At 40.1% G+C, this 25,964-nt stretch overlaps 2 protein-coding genes across 2 annotated transcripts; both read left to right on the top strand.

Annotated features, from left to right (window-relative positions):
- Positions 1 to 385: 385 nt before the first annotated feature.
- LOC143594015 (uncharacterized) lies at positions 386 to 19,671 on the top strand. The gene is made up of 14 exons (XM_077073447.1): positions 386 to 565; positions 12,756 to 12,811; positions 12,938 to 13,112; positions 13,580 to 13,681; positions 13,881 to 13,952; positions 14,696 to 14,812; positions 14,944 to 15,021; positions 15,505 to 15,567; positions 15,647 to 15,743; positions 16,429 to 16,507; positions 17,546 to 17,754; positions 17,968 to 18,113; positions 18,234 to 18,356; positions 19,197 to 19,671. The coding sequence occupies exons 1-14, from the start codon at positions 476 to 478 to the stop codon at positions 19,344 to 19,346; spliced, it is 1,557 nt and encodes a 518-aa protein (XP_076929562.1). The 5' UTR covers positions 386 to 475; the 3' UTR covers positions 19,347 to 19,671.
- A 719-nt stretch (positions 19,672 to 20,390) lies between these two features.
- Positions 20,391 to 25,344, top strand: LOC143594016 (senescence/dehydration-associated protein At4g35985, chloroplastic-like). The gene is made up of 5 exons (XM_077073448.1): positions 20,391 to 21,389; positions 22,560 to 22,693; positions 22,805 to 22,971; positions 24,084 to 24,168; positions 25,094 to 25,344. The coding sequence occupies exons 1-5, from the start codon at positions 20,799 to 20,801 to the stop codon at positions 25,248 to 25,250; spliced, it is 1,134 nt and encodes a 377-aa protein (XP_076929563.1). The 5' UTR covers positions 20,391 to 20,798; the 3' UTR covers positions 25,251 to 25,344.
- The last annotated feature ends 620 nt before the right edge of the window (positions 25,345 to 25,964 follow it).

The following is a 25,964-nucleotide window of genomic DNA, read 5'->3' on the forward strand; positions in this document are numbered from 1 at the left end:
GATCTGGCCATTTTCTCTTTACATAAACCGAGTAAGACCCGTGAGATCCGAACTGATCGGACCGGGTTTTTTTACAATGAAGTCAGGTTCCGAATCCTGAGAATACCACTAGAAAGTGTGTAAACTCATTAATTATTATTATTATTATGATTATGATTATGATTATGATTTAGTTATGATAATAACAATAATATAAAATTAGTTTGGGACCAGTATGCCAGCAGAGGCAGCTTTGTTGTTGTTGTTGATAGTGTGACGCATACATCCATCAATCCGGTCCTTTGAAATAAATTACGCGGTCTTAACATTTTTAACCCCTTTCTCTTTCATCAGTCCTTTCTTCTTCTTCGTCGTTCAAATGGCGATCTGATAACTAAAGCTAAAACTGACAACAACAACAATTAAACTATATATACATATATAGTTTAATTCACATCCAATTCTATTCAATTTCAATAGCTAGGGTTTATTAGTGATGATGTCGGCGTTAGATTCAATAGATGCGTTGTTGTTCGCCGTTAGTAGAGCTTTGTGTGCTCCGTTCGCAGTGTTTGTTCACATTCAGGTACCGATTTTGATTATAATGTTACGTTATGTTAGGTTTTAGTTGTAGTTGATTATTATTATTATTATTATTATTATTATTATTATGTGGATAATGGATCTGGTGATTGATTTGTTGAATTAGTTTAAACTTGTGAGTTTTTTTGATAAATGTGACGTGATTAAACCTTCAATTGTATCCAATTTCGACGAATTCGAACTCGATTTCGATAGTTTACGCGGTCTAGGGGTTATTAGTCGTGTTAGATTCGATAGGTGCGTTGTTGTTTGCTGTTAACAGAGCTTTGTGTACTCCGTTCGCGGTGTGTGTTCACATTCATGTGAGGAGTTTGATTATAATTCTTGTGTTTTACGATCTGTTGATGATTATGTTAGGTTGATAATGTTATGTTAGTGAAGAAACACTAATTGACCCCGGGCAGATTACGGATAATCTGGGGGTTAAATAGATGTTTCCCACGAGGGGTTAGGTCCGGCAAATATGGTTCTTCTGATGAACTGCAAAACAGACACTGTGAGCTCGTCACTGAGAAGGGGGGGGGTACCTCCTTGTGACCACCCTCCGGCGTGAGAATCAGACTAGATTGCTCTTGAATATAAGTGTATATTAAGAGATTGCTAGAGAAGATAAGATAATGAGATATCAGATAATGTAAGATAATGTAATGTCCATACCATTCCAAGGTGTTGGAGTATTTATAGCCGAAGGTAGGTTTCCAAGAAGGTACAGCCGGCTGAATAGTATTCCTGTTCTGCCAACTGTGGGCTACGCACATGCCATGTTGGTAGTTGGTGGGTAGGCAGCGGCTGATAGTGACCAGGCCAGCTGTGTACTATTCTTTTCCACCAACTGCAGGCTATGCACGTGCTACGACAGGTTGGTGAGTAGGCAGCGGCTAATAGTGACAGGGGTTGGTGAGTAGGCAGCGGCTGATAGTGACCAGGCCGGCTGTGTACTATTCCTTTGTCACAGTGAGCTATCGCTGCTTTGATCAGACCTTTTGTCCATACCTCGTCAGGTACAGTACAAAAGGTCCTCCAGTAGCGTACGGACTGGCTCATTTGGGCGGGAGTATTCCCGGCTTTGAGAGGGAGTGTTCCCGGCTTGCTCACTCCTTCTTCAGGTGACATTACTGAATTATTTAAGAGTTAAGTGCCTTGTGCGTGTAGCCTTGCTGCGCGGGTAGCCTTCCCTGATGGCTAGTATCCGTTACTGCGGGAACAGGCGGAGTACGTCGACCATTGCGAGGCTTTTCCTGCGGGAACAGCTTGCGTACAGCGCGTAAGGACGTCACGTCTCTGAGCATGGTGGGTCCTGCGGATCCAGTTGGTTTCTGCGCAGACGTCTCTCTTCAAGGTGAGTCTTGCGAGTTTAGCCTTTGCGCAGACGTCCCTGTTGAAGGTGAGTCTTGCGGTTTCAACTGCGCAGACGTCCCTCTTTGACGTGAGTCTTGCGGGTCCAACTGGGCTCTGCTGGGACCTACCTCTTCAAGTCCCCCCAGTCCAATGTTCTTCTCATGAATTGTTAATAAGTGAGGTGAACTTTTGGACTTAAGCAAAGGGTTTTGAAAAGGGTTTAGTTTTAAGGTTTTCCAAGGGGATTCTTCCCGCGGAAGTCCTAATGTCACATGCAGAAATTCCCGACTTTTCTGCTTGATCTTTGGGTATGATGCGGGTAGGTCTGTAACCTCCTCGCAAGTCAGGAGCGTTGAGTTCCACTTGTGTAGATTCTCCATGAGGTTTTGGTAGTTTTGAACATAGTGATCAATTATGTTTAAACAACCAATTCCATCTTGGAGCTTCAAACAATCTAGTTCTCGACGTTCCCGCTATGCGGGGATGTTATTCCCGTTTCCGCAAGCATGGCCCAGAAGATCCTTCTTGGTTTCAATTCCCTACGGAGTGCTAGGTATGTGAAGGGTTTCGCCTTGACACTGTACCCGCACTCGTCTTATAGTTACTTTACTTCCAAGGTATTCCTGGCTTCAATTCCCTGCGGGTGCTAAGTATGTGAAGGGTTTTGCCTTGACACTGTACCCGCACCCATCTTATAGTTACTTGGTTGCTGAGGTATTCTTGGCTTCAATTCCCTGCAGGTGCTAAGTATGTGAAGGGTTTTGCCTTAACACTGTACTCGCACCTGTCTTATAGTTACTTGGTTGCCAAGGTAAGGGGTATAGTCCCGCTTACTTTTGAATCTTTTTTGAATCTTTTTGAATCTTTTTGAAATTTGAAGAGTTGGTGAAAGGATAAGAACAGTCCAAACTGTTGAAACGTCGTCCGACGGTTTCTTCTGACAGTGTCAGGACGTGCAGGAAGTTATGGCGACGTGACAGTATATGGTTATTCCAGACGCTTTTTCAGGCGCGTGGGCGCGAGTTTTCGGGCGCGTGGCCGCGAAGTTTACGGCACGCGTCTTGTCAATAGTTGTTGCCAGCTTGCATATTCCACGTGTTATAGTTTCATTGCACCTGCGCTTTCCACTCTCTTCCGCATTAAATTCATCGCATTCATTGCGATGAGTATATAAAGGGAGGAGAGGATGCATCTCAACTCACAGTTTCACCTCTCTTCTTCTTCTAAACGATTTTCGGCGAATACTCTAACTTTTCTGTCGAGCATTCTCCTGAAATCGTTCTTTAAATTCAAAACATTTCTTCTCATGATCTTGAAGTTACTGCTGAAGAGTCGGACGTGTATTCCGAGAACCCGACGTCCACTTCTGATAGGGACGATAAGAGTACTGCTGGCGAGTGCCAGTGTGCTCTTCCCGTCGACCAGTATCAGTACATCGTCAGGAAGTTCATGCTCGAGCCTTTCGAGCCTAAGTTTCTTGAGCCACACCAGACGGTGTACGATGCCCCCAAGGGCAAAATAGGGGTGTATGCTGCATTCTTCATCTATGGGAATCTCAGGTTCCCCTTGACGAAGTTTGTGTACCGTGTTTTGGAGAGACCCGGTGTACATTTGACGGAGGTACACCCAATGGCGATCGCCAGGATTCGCCATTTTGAATGGGTGTCCCTCATTCTGGGCGTGGAGCCCCATGTCGACCGCCTGATGACCTTCTATTCCTGGAGGTGCATCCAGGGGTGGTATACCTTGGTCACTCGGATCAAGGGTTTGAAGATCTGCGCTACCGAGCGCAGTCTTCGGTCTTGGAAGCGGGAGTTCTTCTATATCTCCGCTCGCGTCGTCCCCATAGCGATGACGTTCAAGAACGGGAGAGCTCTCCCGAAGCTTCACGCCTTCAACTACGAGGAGGCGGAATGGTTCTCCAAGATTTCCCGGGTCCAGTCTCCGGTTTACCGCTTTGCGGAGTCCGGGATGGTGATGCTCGGGATGAGCCGGGTGTGGAAGGATGCTGGGGCGGAGGCGCCACAGATTCCCATCGTCCTTGAATACGGTTTGAACTCTATCCCTTACGGTATGCTCTGTCTTCTTTGCTGATTTAGGGTTTTTCTTCTAACTGTTTCTCTTTTTGTTTCAGAGGGAAACGACCTACAATCGCTCCTGCATCCGCGGGAAGCTGGTGGTCCCGCTCGGATGGGTACCCGTGCTCTTGATGAGAACGAGTTGCCCATCTTGGAGCAAACGGCGGATCGGTTTGTGGAGGTCTACCCGCCGGGCCACCCGATTCTGAGCGCCACGCGGCCAGGTAAGGAGTTATTTAACCCTCGCCCTGTCAATGCTCAAACCTCTGCTGGAATTCCTCTAATTTTGTCATCTTCTGATGAGGAATCCGCAGATGGTCCTTTCTTCACGCGGAAGAAGAAGGCTGCTGGCGGGAAGGGTAAGGCGAAGGTTGCCTCTGTTGCCGATTAAGGGAATCGGTCAGAGTCAGAGACCGAGAGTGAAGAGGTGGCGGGGAACCCTGGTGGTGACGAGACCACTGTTCCGGAGGTTGAGACAGCTGTCACCTCCGGGCAGCCTAGTACGACGGTGAGCGGCGTGAAGAGGCCGGCTCCATCGGGTTCGTCCCCGCCTATCAGAACCTTCAAGCTGAAGAGAACTCGTAAGTATAATTTTCATTTACTTCAACTGCATATCCTTCCGCCATTATATTTAACTATCTTGTCTTCATGCAGGCGTGGATGCAACTGCATTCCAGGGTGGAGCGGGGAGGAGCACCTCTGGACCCATGATGGTAGGTTTGGTCAACCTACCCGAGGCGATGACCCAGGCGACTGCGCCTGCTTCAAGTGTTGGTTCAGTTGCTCACTCGGTTGAGGCAACTGTTCCAACTGTAACATCATCCCTGCCGGCTGTCAGTGCGATCTTCACAGAATCCTTCACTGAGCCGGCGGTGATATTTTCTGCGGGTTCTTCCGCAGCGGCGGCCACGGTTGTGAGTTCACCTCCAGTGAGTTCACCTCCGATGGTCTCTACCGCAGCGGCTTCGACCGTGCCTCCGGCGCCGGCGACTACCTCGTCCCCGGTCGGTTCAGCAGGTATGTTCGGGGCTTCAAGCCAATCTCTGCCTCCTTCCCATCTGCCTGACCTCTTGGATGGATATCCGTTAGGTTCGGGTGATGGGTTTGGCGGCTACCGGCCTACTGTCGACCCTACAGGTGCGTAGGGTTATTTTGGCCTTTTTATATATATTTTTGTTTTTTATCATCTTTTCCTAACTGCTTTTTGTTTTTGCAGTGTCGGATTCGAATGAGGTGTTTGTTCCGCGGTGGAATATCCGCCGGGGAACCACCCTTCGGACGGCTGTGGATTGCGTCGAGTGGGCGCGCCACGCCGCCCCCAGTGGTGCACTGGGAGAAGCTATGTCGAGCTACCAAGAGGGTAGGCTGACAAACGAGCTTCGAATTCTCCTTGCCCGGATGCAGCCGCGCGTCGAGCTACTTTGTCGTGAAAACGACAAGTTAAAGGCGGCTCGTATCCAAGAAGTAGCTCAGGCGCGGGCTATCCGGGAGGAGAACAGGAGACTCTCCGCCGTTGCTGCGGAGAAGGAGAAGGCCTTCAAGGTCTTCGACGTTGAAGTTCAGGCCCGTCTCGAGGCCCGTTCCAAGGCTACCCAAGCTGTTAATGAACAGCTTCGGTTGGCTAAGGAAACTGCACGGAACGCAACTGAGAGGGCCACCAAGGCTGAAGCTGTTGCTGAGCCTCTACGCACTGAGAATGAGGAGCTCAAAGCCAAATTAGAGAGGCTCCAGCAGGCTCATGATGCCTTGGCCATGGAAGATGCCAAGAAGCTCCAAGAGATCTTGGACCAGAGGGGGGTGCTTGACCACACTTAGCGTAAGCTAAAGGGCGTCGAAGAGGCTGCAGCCAAAGATGTGTTGCTTGCCAACCTTACAAAGAACGAAGCCGAACGAGCCCGTAATGAAGCTCAAGCTGCCCTCCAGGAGGCTCTGGTTACCAAGGAATGGCTTCTACGAGAAGCGTTGTCGCAGGTATGCATAGCTTCATAATATCTTTACGCTTTTCTTTGTACTTAGAAAAGGTTTTGATACTTGTATTTTTGTTTTGTAGGTTGTGCATCGGGTCTTCACGGACACATCATATGACGATGCCATGAGCGCAGCCCTCAACGCTTCTCATGAGGATGGGGAAAAGGCTGGCTTCCTGCTTGGTCTAGGGTTCGTTGAGAAGGGCATCCCGCCTTCCAACTTCCTTTTATATGATGTGGATACTGAAGCTGTATATGACCAAGCAGTGAACCAGTATGTCGCCTTCCCGCACCCGGTGGTGGAGAAGGTGAACGAAGTTGCTGCTGCTGATGATGGGCTAACCATTCTCAAGACCTTCCTTGAACCGCCACAGCCAACTGATGGTGCGGGTACAAGTGGGTTTGGAGGGAGTGGCCCTGAAGCTTGATCTTTTAAATCCTTTCCCACTGTTAGGATAGATTTACGTCTTTGTATAGATTTATATATTCTTGTAGGCGGGTAGATACCCGGCCATTCTTGTAACAGTTGAATTTTTATGGAATATAAATCTTTTGTGCGGGTAGGACCGTCACTCTTGCTTTATAAACGTTATACGACTTGCTCATGCATATTATAGTTTAATTTGGCACTTGTTTTGCCGCATAAACAATATATGATTCGCTTGTGCATACTTTAGTTTAACTTAGCAATTTCTTAAGTACTTTGGATAAGTTAACCTTTCAACATGGCAGATAATAGGTTAAAGTTTTGCTTCCTCTTTCGTGATTGTGCGGGTAAGACCGTCACTTTCACTTAGTAGGATGGCTAAACTTTACCTATATCTGACCTGCGTGGAGGTTTTCCTCATTTTTTCCTTAAGAGATTTTCTAAGTGTTCTGAATAAGTTAACCTTTCGACGCGCGGTTGTCAATAGGTTAATGTTCAGTTTCCTCTATCATGATTGTGCGTGTAAGACCGTCACTTGCATTTAGTAGGATGACCAAACTTTACCTATGACTGACCTGCGTGAAGGTTTTCCTCATCTTTTCCTTAGAAATTCTTGCCGTTTTTTGTGTTTATTCGGGTTTTGCCGCTTTCCACACGCAACGACTTCTTTTCACACTTATTTATGCGGTGAATACCGGCATATCAGTGTTTTGGATAAGTTAACCGTTCGACGCGCGGTTGTCAATAGGTTAACGTTCAGTTTCCTCTATGATGATTGTGCGGGTAGGACGGCACTTTCATTTAGTGGGATGACCGAACTTCACCTATGACTAACCTGCGTGAAGGTTTGCCGTTTTTTGTGTTTATGCGGGTTTTGCCGCCTTCCACACGCAACGACTTCTTCACACTTATTTATGCGGTGAAGACCGGCATATCAGTGTTTTGAATAAATTAACCGTTCGACGCGCGGTTGTCAATAGGTTAGTTCGGTTTCCTCTATCATGATTTGTGCGGGTAGGACCGGCACTTTCATTTAGTGGGATGACCCAACTTTACCTATAACTGACCTGCGTGAAGGTTAGCCGTTTTTTGTGTTTATGCGGGTTTTGCCGCCTTCCACACGCAACGACTTACTTCCCCACTTATGTATGCGGTGAAGACCGGCATATCAGTGTGGAAAGTTCATAAGTATAAATGTAAGATTATCAGCGTCAATGTGATAAGGAGAATCATTTCCATTAGAAGTGGCTCTAGGCCTTTTCTTTTACAAGTTTGGAATTGATCTACATGCACTGTGTAATTGAGCTCCTTTCCATGTTGTTTGGATGGGAGTGCCATCGAGCCGATATGCACTTGGTTCGGAATCTCGTTGTTTACGCAGTATGTAGTCTCCAACATTGTAGCTATAGTTTCGTGTTTTTCCCAACTGGGGTTCTACACGCGTTGGCCTGCTCAGCATCCTTTACGCCACGAGGTGTGCGAGTTCTCCATCTCTGACGAATGTCTGGATGATGTCTTTCAAGTCTATGCATTCGTTGGTGTTGTGGCCTTTTGTCCTGTGGAAGTCACAGAATTTGCTCTGATCAGCGTTGTGACGCTCTCGGATTATTGGAGCCTTTGGCCATGGGAGCCTCTCGGTGTCGAAAATCTCGGTGACGCTTTTGGTGAGCGGCGTCCACCGGGGGTTCCGGTTCGACGACTGCCTGTTGTCCTTTCCGCCTAACCGAGGGTGCGAGCCGGATGAGGTGTCGAAGTTTACCCTTGACTGCCAAATACCTAGCTTCCTCTTTTTGTTTAGTCGGGCGGTAAGGACGTTATTTTCTCTTGTTTTCTGGGTGTAGAGGTTTGTGCTTTGGGTAAGATCTCTACCCAGTTGCTTTTCCGTTTCCGTGAAGCGTTTAGCTGCTGTCATGATGGCATCCCATGTGGATGGCATGCCATCTTTACCCGTTAAGGTGCGGATGAGCTCTGGGTCTTTCGCGCCCTGGATGAAAGCAGCGCGAACAAGATCTTCGCTAATACTGCCCAGACTTAGCTTCTTTGAATTGAAGCGCGTGATGAAGTCTAGTAAAGACTCATCTTCCTCTCGGATGCAGTTGAGGATTGTCCATTGCTCTTCAATGTACTTTCTTTGTTGACTGAAGTGTTGGCTGAACTTCTGTTGGAAGTCTGCCCAATCGTAGATGTGGTGGACCGGTAGACGGTCGAACCACGCTCTGGCTGCTCCAACCAACGTCATCTGGAACATATAACACCACGTGGGTTCCGTCCAGTTGCTGACGGTTGCCCCCGCTATGAATCTGTTCAAATGATCGTCTGGGTCGGATATACCATCATAGGTGCCGATATTGGACATCTGTTTGGCACTTCTTGGGGCGATTGCTTCCGCAATGTCCCTTGCAAACTTGGAGGTTCCCGCATTTGCAGCGGTTGGTCTGAAGGTTTTAGAGAAGTCACGTGGGTTTCCACCCTCGTTTTTTGGTTTGAAGGTTTCTCCAAAATTCCTTCTTGGTTGGAAGTCCGTTTCCTTACGCTTCCCTTTCGCCTTATGGCGAGGGTTTACGTCGGTGTCGGATTCCTCCGAATCATCGTCCAAGTACTCGCACTCATTGCTCATGTTGAGCTGTTGTCGAGTGCTTCCGAATTCGTCAGCCTGTTGGAGTGAACGTAAGCGTTCATCCAACTCAGCTTGGAATTCCCTTTGATGTTTTTCCGCCCACGCTTTAACTTGTTCAAGTGTTTGGCGAGGGGGCCTCGTCTGTTGTCTTTCCACCTGGGTATCAATGAATCCCAGGGGAGGATTGTTTACTGCACTTGCCCCGGCTCGGGTAACCGGGGTAGTGTTCGTAAAATTTACTGCACTTGCCCCGGCTTGGGTAACCGGGGTAGTGTTTGTAAAATGTGTGTATTCGCCGGTGTTCCCCCCAGTAGCTGGGGTTGTGGTTACCGGGGTTTCTTGGTTACTCCCTGGCCTGGGGACCGGAGTAACGTTAACCATCTTTTCGGAGGTTTTGAAAAAACTGAGAGAATTAGTTCTAGCTTTTATGCACGGATGGCGCCAATGAAGAAACACTAATTGACCCCGGGCAGATTACGGATAATCTGGGGGTTAAATAGATGTTTCCCACGAGGGGTTAGGTCCGGCAAAGATGGTTCTTCTGATGACCTGCAAAACAGACACCGTGAGCTCGTCACTGAGAAGGGGGGGTACCTCCTTGTGACCACCCTCCGGCGTGAGAATCAGACTAGATTGCTCTTGAATATAAGTGTATATTAAGAGATTGCTAGAGAAGATAAGATAATGAGATATCAGATAATGTAAGATAATGTAATGTCCATACCATTCCAAGGTGTTGGAGAATTTATAGCCGAAGGTAGGTTTCCAAGAAGGTACAGCTGGCTGAATAGTATTCCTGTTCTGCCAACTGTGGGCTACGCACATGCCATGCTGGTAGTTGGTGGGTAGGCAGCGGCTGATAGTGACCAGGCCGGCTGTGTACTATTCTTTTCCACCAACTGCAGGCTATGCACGTGCTACGACAGGTTGGTGAGTAGGCAGCGGCTAATAGTGACAGGGGTTGGTGAGTAGGCAGCGGCTGATAGTGACCAGGCCGGCTGTGTACTATTCCTTTGTCACAGTGAGCTGTCGCTGCTTTGGTCAGACCTTTTATCCATACCTCGTCAGGTACAGTACAAAAGGTCCTCCAGTAGCGTACGGACTGGCTCATTTGGGCGGGAGTATTCCCGGCTTTGGGCGGGAGTGTTCCCGGCTTGCTCACTCCTTCTTCAGGTGACATTACTGAATTATTTAAGAGTTAACTGCCTTGTGCGTGTAGCCTTGCTGCGCGGGTAGCCTTCCCTGATGGCTAATATCCGTTACTGCGGGAACAGGCGGAGTACGTCGACCATTGGGAGGCTTTTCCTGCAGGAACAGCTTGCGTACAGCGCTTAAGGACGTCACGTCTCTGAGCATGGTGGGTCCTGCGGATCCAGTTGGTTTCTGCACAGACGTCTCTCTTCAAGGTGAGTCTTGTGAGTTTAGCCTTTGCGCAGACGTTCCTGTTGAAGGTGAGTCTTGCGGTTTCAACTGCGCAGACGTCCCTCTTTGAGGTGAGTCTTGCGGGTCCAACTGGGCTCTGCTGGGACCTACCTCTTCAGTTAGGTTTTAGTTGTTGTGTGGATCTGGTGATTGATTTGTTGAATTAGGTTGTGACTTTGTGTGTAATGGATATAGTGAATATTTGTGTGCTGATGTGATGTGATGTGATGGTAAAGTGATGTGTTCGGTTACGGAATGTGGATTTAAGTCGAATTTAGTTCTTTTGTGAATGAACTTTATTGTAATTTAGATAGATGTGATGTGATGGTTAAGAACAGTAAGCATTAGTTTACGGAACGTGGATTTAACTCGAAATTATTTGATGTTTGATTGGACTTTATTGAAATGAAGTTTTAGTGCTTTGTGGAATTAAGTTAATGCTTATGATGAATTTTTGTGTGTGGGTGAGATGTGATGTGATGGTTACGGAACTTGGATTTAACTTGAAAATAGTTGTTTTATGAATGAACTTTATTGCAATTTAGGCTTTAGTGTTTTGTTGAGTTTTAGTGTCTAGGTGAGATGTGATGGTTAAGTGCCGTGTTTGTTTACGGAACTTGGATTCAACTTGAAGTTAGTTTTTCTTTAATGAACTTTATTGATATTAGGTTTTATTATATTTGTGTTCAATTAAGAACACTATGTTTTGGACCAGCCATGCTGCGAAAAAGCACATGCAAGGTTTAGATTTGGTACTTTTTTTTAGAATTAAAGACTGATTCGGTGTTTGTTTATTTGAATTAGTTATACTCGTGTGCAAATGTGTAATGCACAAATGCTTATGATGAAATTTTGTGTGTAGAGGAGATGTGACGGTTAAGTGCCGTGCTCGGTCATGGAACTTGGATTTAACTCGAAATTAGTTGTGTGAATGAGCTTTATTGCAATTTAGGTCTTAGCTTTTATTACACTTAAGAACACTTTGTTTGCAGATGTGGTACTTTTTAGAAATAAAGACTGATTTGTAGTCTGTTTAGCTGAATTACGTTACATTCGTGTGTAATGCTTATGTTGAATTTACGTGTGTTGATGAGGTGTGATGGTTAAGTGCCGTGCTTGGTTACGGAAAGTGGATTAACTTGAAGTTAAGTTGATGTTTGAATGAACTTTATTGAAATTTAAGTTTTAGTGTTTTGCATAATTAAGAACACTTTATTGAATCAAACAAGCGCATGCAAGGTTTCGATTTGGTACTTTTTAGAATCAAAGGCTGATTTGGAGTTCAGTTTAGCTAAACATCAACATTTTTGCATTTTGTGGTTTTTGTTATAGGGTTTAATTCAGTGGTTGTCCTATTGGAGTCTGGAGAGGTACAATTTATGAATCTAGGCTCTGAAAATTAGTCTACTAGTCATTAAAGTGAAATTGAAATGATACATATGTGTTGTCTACTTGAACACAGGAGTAAACCTTTTGCTAAATTGATGTGTTTGTCACAATTATCCTTTCTTGCTGTTTTGAAAGAAATAATAACTGCCTGGAAATTTCCTTCCTTATTGTGTATGTATATAAGTAATTTGGAATTTTGTTTATAGAAGAGTTTGATTCATGACTTTGTATACGAACAGCTGTGCGACCATTTCATTAGACATATGTATTAGTGGATAGTTGTAAACTTCTAATGTGCAAGTGTGTATTCATGACTTTGTATATTAACAGCTGTACAACAATTTTATTAGACATAGGGTTCTGGTGGATTGCTGTAATGTGTGCAAGTGTGCATTCATGAGTCATGCCTTTGTATATTAAATTATTAACAGCTGCAGAATCATTTTTATTAGGCGTAGGGAGTTAGTGGATAGTTGTAATGTGCAAGTGTGCAACAATGAAATTGTTTGTTTAGTGCTTGGCCTGCAACAATGTAAAAACCTATTTTGAATATTTCCTAGGTTCTAGCACAGCTGTGCAAGATTTAAATATATACCATTCCGAGTAAATGTAGAATGCTATGACTGAAAGCAGATTATTTTTGTTAATTGCTCACTGATTTGTTAAAGCAGATTATTTTTGTTAATTGCTTACTGATTTTTTAAAGTCAACCTACACGCTATGTTAGAAAATGCACTCAATAGTTCTACAATGTAGAAGCATCCTTCATCTTATCTGTAAGAATGACTAAGCTAAGGCTTGGATATTTTATGGGTTTAATGACTGAATTTAACATCATATGGCACTTTCGGTGTAATGCTGAATTTTATAAAAAAGTCTTTAATAAACTTATTTTGGGAGGCTGTCTTTTATATGAGGAAATATTAATGCTGCAGGGATGTGTAATATGCTTACTTCTGGCTGCTGGATGGGCTGGTGCAGCGTATGTGAGGTATCAAATTGATATCTATAACCTAATTTTTATCTAGCATTTGCTACAAAACCCTTTTCTGTGTATATTACTTTTTTGGTAAAACTTAATTTGAAAGTTGACAAAAATTTATTCTATCGATTGCAGAAACCGAGAAATTAGACAGATGAAAAAATGTATGAAAGATGGCAACCCCTTTGGATTTCTTAGTCATGATATTCATGACCTTGAACATTCAACCCAGGCTAAACTGCCAGGTGTCACGGTTGTAATGCCCTTGAAAGGTTTTGGAGAACACAATCTGCACAACTGGAGAACCCAGGTACCATACAAAACGCACAAATGTAATTGTTTTACATATAAATGCAAGTTCTTTACATATTTTAACATTAAGATGATTGCTTTTCTTCCCACACATATAAAGTACATTAAGATCAAATTCAGTTTTGCGGATTACATGCGTGTATTGAAATGCCTCAAAATAATTGTAATAATTTACATTTGACGTAAATGCCAAGTTTCGTTTCTGCAAAATTTCAATTAAGCTCATCCTTTACCTTATAGAAATTTATCATAAACATCGCTAATGCTGTATTTTAATTTATTAAGGTCAATTTTCATATTTGTGGCCATGGATAATTGCCATACCCTATCATACTTCGCCCTTTTCGGGGACGTTTTTTTTGGTTTTGTTTACTTACAAGTTTGGCATATTTTTATAATTTTATCATACACGGTTGTATTTTTTTTATACTTTTGGCATTTAATTATCTGGATTACTGCATGCAGTTAACTTCTCTTTATGGTGGTCCACTGGAGTTCCTATTTGTTGTGGATAGTACTGAAGACCCCGCTTATCATGCTGTGTCTCGTTTACTTCTAGATTTTAAGGTATTAAATATTGTGGACCACTAGCATGTTCTTATATTTCTTACTTCAAATTTGTTTTAATCGTTAAGAAATAAAGTTATGGGATTCTTGGTCAAGTTTAACTTCCATTTTTTAAACAACTTTGCATTAAATGTATTCAATTTTTAAATTATATACGAGTTCTAGCTTGGTTTATATTCTCTTCCTTACTTGGATGCAGGATGATGTTGATGCAAGATTAATTGTAGCGGGCCCCTCCAAAACATGTAGTCAAAAAATTCATAATCAGTTGGTATGCTGCAAATTTACTTTAGATTCATTTTTTTCTTCAATCTTTGCAACATTTTCTATTTTTGAAGTTACTTAAGGCTAGACTGCTTGCATGAACCATTCTATTTAAAAAATATCATGGTTAGTTGTAGTGAGTGGAAGTAGAGAGAGAGAAGATATTTTTCGTAAGGTAATTCTGTTGAGTTAGACGGGAGAGACAATCCTCTCTATATAAAGGCTCATACATGCATCTAACTTAGGAAAACAGAAAAATAACCAACTCAAAGGCAACAATAAAGTCAGCGCAACATAAAAGGTCAACGTTGTTTTTGTTAATCTATATTCACGCCTTTATGATGCAGGAGCATCCGGTCCATTAAGTTAGCCCGGCCCAAATGCTTATTATTATTTATAAATAGGGTTGTTAGGCATTTTATTTACACAGTTGATTGTTTTTAATTAAAGTATTTGTAAGCTTTTAAGCTTGTTCACCGAATCATTCGGTTTGAATGAAATCATTGTGTTCTTGAGCCATTTGATTGCTAGTCGAAACTGCATCACTTTATAGGTTAGTTAATGGGTTCTAGGTAAATTTGCTATTTTAAAACTTGGCTAGAATAAAAAAAAACTATGAATTGCTTCAAGATTTTGTACGTCTTGCTACATCAGCATGAAACATAAACACTCTATGACTAGCAAAAGTGTGAACTGTTTTCCTAATAAATAAAGTTTTTAACTTATTTTGTACTATGGTTTAAATTGCAGGTTGGTGTGGAGAAAATGCATAAAGACAGCAAATATGTATTGTTTCTGGATGACGATGTCAGACTGCATCCCGGGTCAATTGGAGCCCTGACTGCAGAGATGATAAAGAACCCCGAGGTATAATCATGCTGATGCACATTCCTCCCATCTACTGATAGATGGTACTCAGTTCTTGAATTTAATGTTTTTTCTGTCTTTTGTTTACAAAGTTCTACTAGCCTTAATTGCGTTCCTTTTAATTTATGCAGATATTCATTCAAACTGGTTATCCGCTTGATTTACCGTCGGGAAGTTTGGGAAGTTACTGCATTTATGAGTATCACATGGTAAAACATATAAAAGGAATATTTCTCTTTCTTCTGCCATGTGTTTGTAATTACTAGAAAATGACAATTTCGGTCTATCTACTTATAAATGGTTGATTGGGTTATGTTTATATCTAATGGGTACAAAGGAAACAGGTTAAATGAGCTAAAAGTGTGTTGTAATGCATAAAACGTTCTATCAATTTCATAAAAAAATAGATTATTATTAAAACAGTATAGCTTTTATACATATCTGATGCACTAATTATTTGTAGAAAAATGTATTTTATGCAACCTCGACCCCCTTTGACATGTTGACAGAATCAGTTGTTATGACCTGTTATCCAGCTCATTTGACCCGTTTGTTTTTTAACCTCGCCATTTGTGTTTAGTTAGCTTTTCTTTTTGTAATTACAAACTTTCTTTGTTTAATTTATTTATCTTAGTATCCTTTTAAGCTCTTATGTTTTTGTTTATGAGTAAGTAACATTGTTCTCCTTACAGCCATGCTCAATGGGATTTGCAACCGGTGGAAGGACGTTTTTTCTTTGGGGAGGCTGCATGATGGCAAGAAACTTTTATCTAGTTTTAACTTGTAATTCAAATTCTGTTTATTCATCTATGGGAACTTTTTTCTTATTTGCAGATGCATGCAGATGATTTCAGAACTGACAAACATGGTGTTGTAACACAACTTTCTGATGGTGGTTACTCTGATGATATGACCCTCGCAGCTATATCTGGTAATCATGTTTTTTTTAATTGCTTCTCTAGTTATTGCTATTTTGTTATCAAGATTTTGAGCAAGACTTGTGTCATGCTGTGGCTCTGTATTATGTATGTCTTGAACGATATAACATTACAGATAGACCAGTAAACAAATCGAATATTCAGTGAACAGTATTTTTGTTTGTTTATGTTTGTTTGTTTACGTTCATACATGTTTCTTAGTTTATGTTGGTTTAAGTTTGTGTATATAGTCATTCGAATTTTTGAGGTCCATTAACATGTAAATTTTATGAAGATAAATAGGTTAGTTTTACTATTTTTTAGGCTCAACAATTTGGTGCACACATTTACTTTTAATTGGTGTTCGCTCAATTTGTTCATCCATGTTCAGTGATGTTTGGGTCGTTATGTCCGTTTACGTTCATGAACCGTTCGTTTATACTGTTAGCGAACGAACATAAATGAACACAAACATGTTCATTTTCTTTTAATGAGCTAACGCCAACAACAAAACTTTGTTCGTTCAATCGTTCGTTCGTATTTGGTTGTTTGTTCAGTGAACATGAACATGTCCCGGTCATGACATATTTGAAGCATAATGTCTTCAACAAAACAGTATATTTACTTAAATCTTTTTATTATATTTTATTTTGATGGAAAACCTACTCTCAGTTGCTCATATTTGTTTCTTTTTTTCAGGTGCTCATAAGAGGCTCATTACATCACCTCCTGTTGCAGTTTTCCCTCATCCTCTTGCCAGTGATCTTACATTTTCTAGGTCTGAACATACAAAGTAGAACGATTATATAGTCTATGTGGCAAAACGGGCTGGTCGGGTCACGGGTGGTTGGGTCAAAATGGGGAGAATTTGGGAGCCTGCTGGGTTGACTAGAAACACTTCTTGTTTTTAGTATTACTGTAAAATCTGCATAAGAGTGAATTACACTTTCTTTCTTTAGGTATATAGCAAATATCACATTTTGTTCTTAAGCTAAGGAAATAACAGCAATCATTCTTTATATCATATTTTGTCACCGTTTACGTCCTTTCCATTAAGAGTGTTAATTTATTTTGTTATGTCTAGTCATATACATTGCCCACGAGAGCAATTTGACCACTTTACGAATTTACTTAAACATTATTTCATTTCACAAGTTTACTCATTCAAACCCCTTTCTTTTAATCTGGTTTTCCAAACTTTACTGGTTTGACACGTTAAGAGAGAACACATAACGTAAATCGACCTATTCATAATAAATTGGTTGAAATTGCATCTTGTAGGAACATTTATTTAAGGCCAACCATAGTTATTAAATGCACTAGGCGCACTCAAGGCACATAGGCCTCACTTGGGGCTTAGGCGCAAGACGCAAAAAAAAAAAAAAGCGAGGGCCTGAAGAAAAACACACACTAAAATAATAAATAAAAAATATATTATGTACATGAAAAATAATGTTATTCTTCAAATAAAATAAATAAAGTTATATAACATTTAATGTCATCTAATTAGTATCAAAAGTTTTAAAATAGTCAAGATTCAAATGTAATTTCTTAACTTGAATAACAAAATGTATCAATATAATGCCTTTGACCTCTCCTAGATCTAAGTTTCAATAGCACTCGTTGCGTTTCTTTTGCTCGGCTTTTATCTTCACATGTTCTTGTCGTAGACATTGCCGAAGCGCTCACCTAGGAACTAGAAGCGCATTTATTGAGCCTCGCCTGAAATATGGGCCTAGGCGCAAGAAGCGAGGGCTTTTAATAACTATGAGACCAACAACCTTAAGTTACTAAAATTTTATCTTATGCTGTGTAGGTACTGGAATTATTTGAGGAAACAAACATTCGTCTTGGAGTCCTACACAACATACATAAACTGGATAATGAACCGATGTTTATTTTCTGTGCACTGCTATCTTTCTTGGGGATTTGTATCCCCGTATGTTATGGCTACTTTTCATATTGCAGCAGCATTAAGATTTCATTTCAAGTATAATGTAGCCGAAGATGTTCTCAACCCTAATGGTAAGTTCTCTTTTTCTTTCGCTCTAAGTATCAGATTTGAGTTTACATTACATTTTGAACGTCATACTGCCCATTTGACAAGTTGGAAATAAAACTCGTAAACCATTCTACATTTGTTCATATTTCACATGAATGAATCATATGAAAATATTTAAACACCTTTAAAAGATTTAAACGCATTAACATTTTTATGTTATTGATTAATTTTGTTAGGGTTGAGACTTGTTGGATGTCTTGTGATATGCACTGCCATTGAACTTCTTTCAATGTGGAATTTAACAAGAATCGAAGTTCGGTTATGCAACATGTTGTCTCCCGAGGCACCTCCACTCTCACTTAGTGCTTACAATTGGGGCCTGGTAAGTTTTCATATTCGTCTTTTCAAGACTTTTTGACCAAAATGGTAAAACACTTTATTTGTTATTATGGTGGATTATCAGTCAAACTTGAATTGATTTAGTCAAACTGATTACGAGCAGGTCTTTGTTGCAATGGTTGTGGATAACTTCTTATACCCGATTTCAGCAGTCCGCTCACATTTTTCTCAGTCTATAAACTGGTCTGGTATCCGGTACCATTTGAGGAATGGGAAAATACACAAGGTGAGATATATTATAATCTAGTAATAGTTTTATTGAAATTGTCACATCCATATAAAGTAACCCTCTTTACTATTTTTTTTTTCATTCTTTGAAAACTGCAAAATGTTCATAGCATAGTGCCATAGATTGAGGGTGTGCATAAACCGATCTAGATCGACGGAACTGTTGACCCGATGGTATAGTTCTTGGTCTAAGCTGATGAGAAATCCTGGTCTTCCGGGCTGGCCCAAAACTTGAAAAAACCAGCCCAAACCGGAATAAACAATGTGGCTCGGTTTACTTAATCGTCTCTTAGTCTTAATCTAATACGTAATACCCATATGACCCATTTGGTTGTTAAACGTGTTTTTATTTATTTTTATATCCTGTTGACCACTTTTCATTTTACTATTTGTTAAAAAATTTTAAAACTGAAACAGGATTAAGTAGATAAGAAACGTTACATTTCTATAAATTTAAGGTACAATAAGCTATACTCCCATACGATTTTTAACGATATCTCTATATGCAAGCCTTTATACACAAACTAAAAATTAGTTGGTTGGGTATCATGGTGCTGTTTAGCAAAGTATTTTTAACCCATTTGACTTGTCGTTTGTTACTATGCTTTAGATAAGTAAATATAGGGTTTGGATCAAATATAAAATAAATATTCTTATTATCTTATATAGTTAACCTGTTGACCTGCTTGTATTTAAAAAGAATTATGAAAATTAAACATGCCAACAGGTCAAACTCTTCTGAACAAACCAGTCCTCTATTGAACTTATGACCATTACCTGGTCGGCTTTCAATCTCGATTATTCTTCATTTTACAATTAAAATATTTTTTATCATCAGATTGACCGAACAATGGAGAAGGGTAAGAAGTTTTCAGATTTGGCAGCCAAGCGTTTATACGGTCGAAAAGCCCAAAGCAAAATTTCAATTCTCGGTTCTTTATCAAGAAGTTTAGCAAACTGGAGACAACCAAAGAAATATGATGTATAGAAAACGAACCCGATCTTTCTCAGATTGCTTGTGATCAAAATATTACCTGGTTTCCCGTCCCAAAAATATAACCAGGTAATACAATTCATCATCCCGATTTATGGTTTGATTCGGTCCATTAAGTAGCCATTCTAGCCATTCTTTCATGTCCATTTTAAAAAAAAATTTCTATTCAATTGATTGATTCTTCAGCGTTAGCTGTAGTCACATTTATGTCTGGTTTTCGGTTTTGTAAGCTGTAAATTTGATTGTTGTGTAATTTAAAGGAACTACTGTTGCGTTTTGAACATATTGTATGACCCGTTTTTCGATTGGAAACGTGCCAGATATTCAGTTTTTTATTCTTTCTTTTAGTTGTAATCGGGCCACGTATTGGCCCGTTTATATGTAAACAGGTCAATTTCAGTTGTTGCATAAATTACATTATTTAAAAAAAAAAAATTATATATCATGTGGTTAAATAATATAGTTTTTGTAATCGTTTACGATAGAAATGAACAAATTTCTTGACTAGCACATAAAAGTTGCCCGTTTTGAACTGTTGAGCGATTGGCTCAATCCGGGCCCAGTTATAAATTTACAACCCGAGCCTGATGCCCCGATTACAACGTTATGCTTGTTTTTCTTTTACTATAGCATTAGAGTTATTCTTTTTAGATCATGACTTTAGATCATGTATGGAGTCAAGAATCTGATTCTTTTCGAACCAAAATGAGAGAATAATATCGGTTTGATATCAAAGAAATCTTTTGTTTAAAGTTCACTTTTTTCGAATTTGCAAAGGGCAAACTGGTAATTGAACACACTATCTAGAATATGTTAGAGGTGCACAAAACAACCGGTTTCGGACCTGACCCGGCGGTTCCTACCCGGAACTGTACCCTACCCTACCCTACCCGCGGGTACGGATCGGGCTTTGGGTTCCCCCGGAACTGTACCCGGACCTGGTGGAACCGGTTCCGCCAATACCTGGTCAAAACCCGAACCTACCCTACTCGAAACCTGAAAAACACCCAATGGAACTGGTCAACTACCCGACTATACCCGGAACCGGTTACTACCCGGACTTGGTTTTGACTTTTGTTGACCATACATGGTTCTGGTTCCTGAGAATACCCGGTTTGTGCACCTCTAGAATACGTTTGTCACAAACATGCTCATATCTACGGTCTCACTTTTGGTGTTCAATCGGTATTGTAGGTTTGTATTGTTATAATAAACGCGGTGTTTAATCGACGAAAGTGTAATATTTTAAACTCATCTTCCCTCCACCGAAAGCTAAATATGCCAAAGTTAAGAATATTGTTTAATGTCAAAAAGCATCAATTAATATTAATGCCTTAATTCTCTCTTTTCTAAATTACCATTTTACCCTTTCCCACCTTACTATTCTTACAAACACATTCCATTTCAACATCACCATTAGGACCACAAGCAAACCTTACAACAAACATGAGTTGTTGTGGAGTTAAGAAACCGAAAACGCTCTCCCCTCCCCGATCCCCGCCACCAATGCCGCTGGCAGCGACAACCAACAACTACCCTCAACCACGAACCACCAAACATGAAACCGTTCTATCGATTCCTAGTTGTAAAGTCCATCTAATGGATGAAGGGGAAGCCATAGAACTCGCCACGGGTGACTTCAAGATCATTCAACTATCCGACGATGGTATGTTATTAGCAACGATAATCAAAATTAATGATGACCTTCAATGGCCATTAACCAAAGATGAACCGGTAGTGAAGCTTGATCCGCTTCACTACCTGTTCTCTTTGACCATTGATAAAGACGACGGTCCGTTAAGCTACGGTGTAACATTTTCCGACACGCGTTACGGGGATTTCAAGTCGTTGGATCGGTTCTTGAGAGAACATTCGTGTTTTTCTACTTCGTCGTCATCTAGAAAAACGGATATTGATTGGAAGGAATTTGCTCCAAAGATTGAAGCTTATAATAATGTTATTGCAAAGGCTATTGCTGAAGGAACTGGCCAGATTGTTAAAGGGATCTTTATATGTAGTAATGCTTATACAAACCAGGTTCGTTTTTGTATCGATATTCCTCGTTACTTACAAACACGTGTAGAGGTGACAACATAGTAGGGGTGAGCATGGATCGGTTCAGTTATTGAAGTGTTATAAGAAAACCATAACCAATATGTTATTTGACAGTTAATTCAGTTTAATTAATCACTAAAGCAAAACTTTTTAAAAAGTGAACACAACTTTGTTAATTTTGTTGTCCAAGGCATGAAACCGACACATACCTAATGGGTAACGAGCCGGTTATGTAACAAAGTTTTATAATAAGATATGAGACTGAAATTAGCAATACAAGTTTTATTGTCATCCCTAGTCAAGTCAGGCTGAGTTGACACCACTTATTTCCGAATCTTATAAATATATGTAACATAATTAACAAAATGATCTAATCATATAACACATCAATTTAGAAGACTATAAATTAAGACATTTACCAAGTATGCATGGGTATAAGTGTATAACACAACACTATAATAAAATTTACAAGCTATGAATAGACATGGTAGAATCCATGCATAACCAATGAAAGTAGGGTGATCAAAACATGATATTGGAAGCATTAAGTAGCCGATTTTAGGTGTATTGGTTTTTATTAATCCCATCTATTATCTTTTGATCGTTGCTGGTCCCAACTAACGAATTGGCTGATAACGATCCCACCTTTTATAATATTTGTTTCCAACAATTTGCGACTAACAGAATTCGAATTCAAACGTCGTTAGTTGCAGGTCGTCGGAAAAACGTTTTTGGCCGGAAAACTCAACATTTTTGTCCCAGACATCTTTGTAACCTTAGATTGGAGCTTTAGGAACCCTTTTTCTAGTAAAAGCCTCCAATTATTGATGTCGCCGTAACCCTAGAACAATCAACGGAATCGGTTGGTGGTGATTGGTTTAGGTGGTGTTCATGTTGAGTTTTGCGGGAAAAAATGTGACTTTTTCGGCAAATACGTTTTTCCGATGACATGCAAGTAACAACGTTAGGATTCTGTAAGTCACGTACCGTTGGAAACAAATACGTTAAAAGATGGGAGCGTCATTAGCCAACTTGTTAGTTGGACCGGCAGCGACAACATGATGATATTTGGGATTAATAAAAACCAGTATACCCCGATTTTAATATATGATCATCCGATCTTCTTAAGTAACATTAATGGACCGAAAACAGGTGCAAAAGGGAGGCAATATGATCTTAAACCAAGCAATGGATGAAAAGAATGGCATCTCAAGAACTACTACTAATGAAAGCAACAAAGTTAATGGTTCAAGAAAGGAAAATGGGATCAATAAAAGCTTAAAAAGGTGCCATAAACCGCGGTTTTTTTTATTATTATTTTTAACATTTTCGTGTTTGTTCTTGTATATTGGTATATATTATTTGGTCATTTAAATTACGTGCGCGTGCATATCTAGTGTAAGAAAACTATCGAAGATGACCGAAAACATGAGTAAAGCAATGTTGAATGGTGTTGGAATAGCAACCGGGTCGGTCATGGGTCCAATGGTTCGGTCACAAGCCGGAAAGGCATTTTTTAGCATGGTTCCAGGAGAGGTTCTTCTAGCTTCTCTTGATGCAGTTAGTAAGTATTATTATTTTCGAACTTTTAAGTATAACCATTAAAACGTGTCGTATTGTGTTAAATGGGTCATATGACTATTGAATTTGTGCATGGCACGTTTAACTAAACATTTAGTTTTCTTAAATACTAACATGAACATGTTTAATAAGGTGGTTACATGACCTGGCACGTTTAACATGATCAAATCTAACTAGGTCAATAACATGAATGACACCACATGTCACGTTTAACAATATTAAATATAAGTGGTTGAATAAAACATTTAGCAATATTGATATGATTTACTAAAGAGTAAACTGCAATTTTCGTTCATGTGGTTTATCCAAATCTGCTGTTTTAGTCCTGTTTCAAATTTGCGATTTTTGTCCATGTGGTTTCATTTCACTTGCAATTAAACCCGAATTCATTAACCTCGTTAAATCTGGTCGTTAAACCCATCAGCGTGCCCCTCACGTGAGGGGCATTTTGTCCATTTTCTCCTCAAATAAACCACAATCCTAATTCGCAAGCCCCCTCTTTGGGAAAAAAAGGACAAAACTACCCTCTCACGTGAAGGGCACGCTGATGGGTTTAACGACTAGACTTAACGGGGTTAATAAATTCGGGTTTAATTGTATGTGAAATGAAACCACAGGGACGAAAACCGCAGTTCACTCTTTACTAAACATGGTTAAGAAATAACAAGGCGTAATTAGTTAACACGAAAAAAAAAGTTACCCATAAATTACGGTCCATATATATATATATAACTTTTAAACTTAAACAACCAAAAACTACGTGGTTTTGATAAATGAGTTATTAACGTATCGTGTCAACTTGTTAACCTATTCGACACCTTTAGTTAAACATGTTATAGATAGGTTAAGCGGGCTGAACACGCTTAAACATGCTTTAAATCGTGTCATACATTAGAAACATCCAAACGATTTATAATGAAGTGGCAGGTAAGTGGGCAACATGCTTTAAATCGTGTCATTAATGGTGTTTAATTCATTTAAACGGTTTTCTTATTTTTAGCTCGGTTTTATAGTTTGACCATGTGTCGATAAAACTATACGCGAGTGAGTTGACTCGCTTTCATATTAATTTGTTGTTTACTTGTTAACCTCTAGATAAAGTGATGGATGCAGCTGAGGCTGCTCAAAAACAAGCCTTAACTGCCACTTCTGGTGCTGCAACTAGGATGGTCTCTGAAAGGTAAATTAAAATTAAGGACGTAAACAAGCCTAGCCGTTCGTCAGCTACTTTAGATCGACTCATTGAAGGTCGAATAGACCTGAGTTTAAACGAGCTCGGGCCAGCTCAACTTTATTTATACATATGTTTTTTAATTTATAAAATTTATATAATTTCGAGCCCAACAGGCTTTCGTCCCACCGTGTGTTACGCCCGAGAGTTCTGCTCTTGTGGTGGCACGACTTTCAAGTGGCAGTCGGCGGTATGGTTTCCAGGGGGAATGCCCAAACCAAACTCTGAAAGCCAGCGTGAGCCCGGTTAAGACAACATAGTCTGGCCAGAGTGGGGCAACGAGGCTCTACAGTTTGGGGAGTGTGGTGACCTAAACACAAAGAAAGAAAGTCGCCAATCTAAAAATAAAATAAAATATAAAAAGAATAACTACATGCTATGTTACTTATAAAATTTGTTACTATAAATATATAAAAAAATAGTTATAAATGTTTGTAAACAAAAATACCTGGCAAATAACAAGAAGCCGAACTCAAGACCGAAAAACTCCTCGCAAGTTGAGCACTTGAGCACGAGCTTGTCTTGGCTTGTTTAAACCGCAATTAACCTTTTTATTAATCTTATTAGAAACATTTATAAAAAACAACTTGTCGATTCGAGATTAAAAAACTAAAAATACATTAAAAATTAAATAGATAAAAATTATAACTATAAATACATTAAAAAATATTTATAAAGTATGTACATAAAATAACCAAATAGTTGACAAATTAATAACAAATGACCCGGATTCGAGATTAAAAAACTACTCATGAGTTAAGCTCCAACTCGTCCCGCCTTGTTTACACAATCAACCTTTTGTATTTAATTTTTTAAAACATTTAAAAATGCTATATTTTTCATAGTTGTCGGGTATTTTCTATGCGCAAAACAGGTTTGGTGAAAGTGCCGGGGAAGCAACGGGCGACGTGCTTGCAACTGCAGGGCATGTTGCCGGCACTGCTTGGAATGTTGTCAAGGTTAGAAAGGCAATGACTCCTGCATCGGCCACCTCCAATGGCGTTAGAAGGAATGTCGCTAAAATTCGTTAAATATTGTTATTATTATAGTTTATGTTGCTAAACACGAGTATAAAATACTAGATAACACTTGTATCAACTCGGACTTGTGTAATGTTACTAGTGCAACTCTAAAAAAAACGATATTGCTTCGATTTAATGTAACTTCGATTTAATGTAAATGATTTTACTTAACCTAACTCGTTTATGGTCTCACTGAGCGAGCTAGGTAACATGTAAAAAATTATGGTTAAAACGACTCATATATAAATAATTAAGACATGTTGGTTTCAGGTTCGAACCCAACTTTCACTAGTTGTTATTATTATTATTATTATTTATCTTTTAACTTTTTTAAGTGCGACCACCTAGAGTCCCGACACAAGTTGCATTTTACCTCGATCATTTGTTTTATGCCTTTAACCTCCCTAAAGGCAGGGCCGGCTCAAGCTTTTTGGATGCCCATGTTTCGTATTCATATGTTTATATATTTTGTTTAATTGCATGTGTTGCCACAAAACCTTATACTAAATGTGCAACAAAAGAAACCTATGAAGATTTGGCTTGTGCTTAATTATTAGCTAGGAGACTACTAGGAAAACAGATTATGGGATAATAATTGATGTTAGATTCAGACTACTAAACATATTGTGAGATTAGTCATTTAGTCATGTTACCAAATGTTTGTAATTCTTTGTAACCATCTATAGTCTATCATAGGATCCAAACCATTGCTGGCTTGGATAG

Source organism: Bidens hawaiensis, unplaced genomic scaffold (assembly GCF_021521415.1).
Source record: "Bidens hawaiensis isolate Kalapana, Puna unplaced genomic scaffold, B.hawaiensis_p1.1 tig00043006_1, whole genome shotgun sequence".
Classification (NCBI taxonomy): domain Eukaryota; kingdom Viridiplantae; phylum Streptophyta; class Magnoliopsida; order Asterales; family Asteraceae; genus Bidens; species Bidens hawaiensis.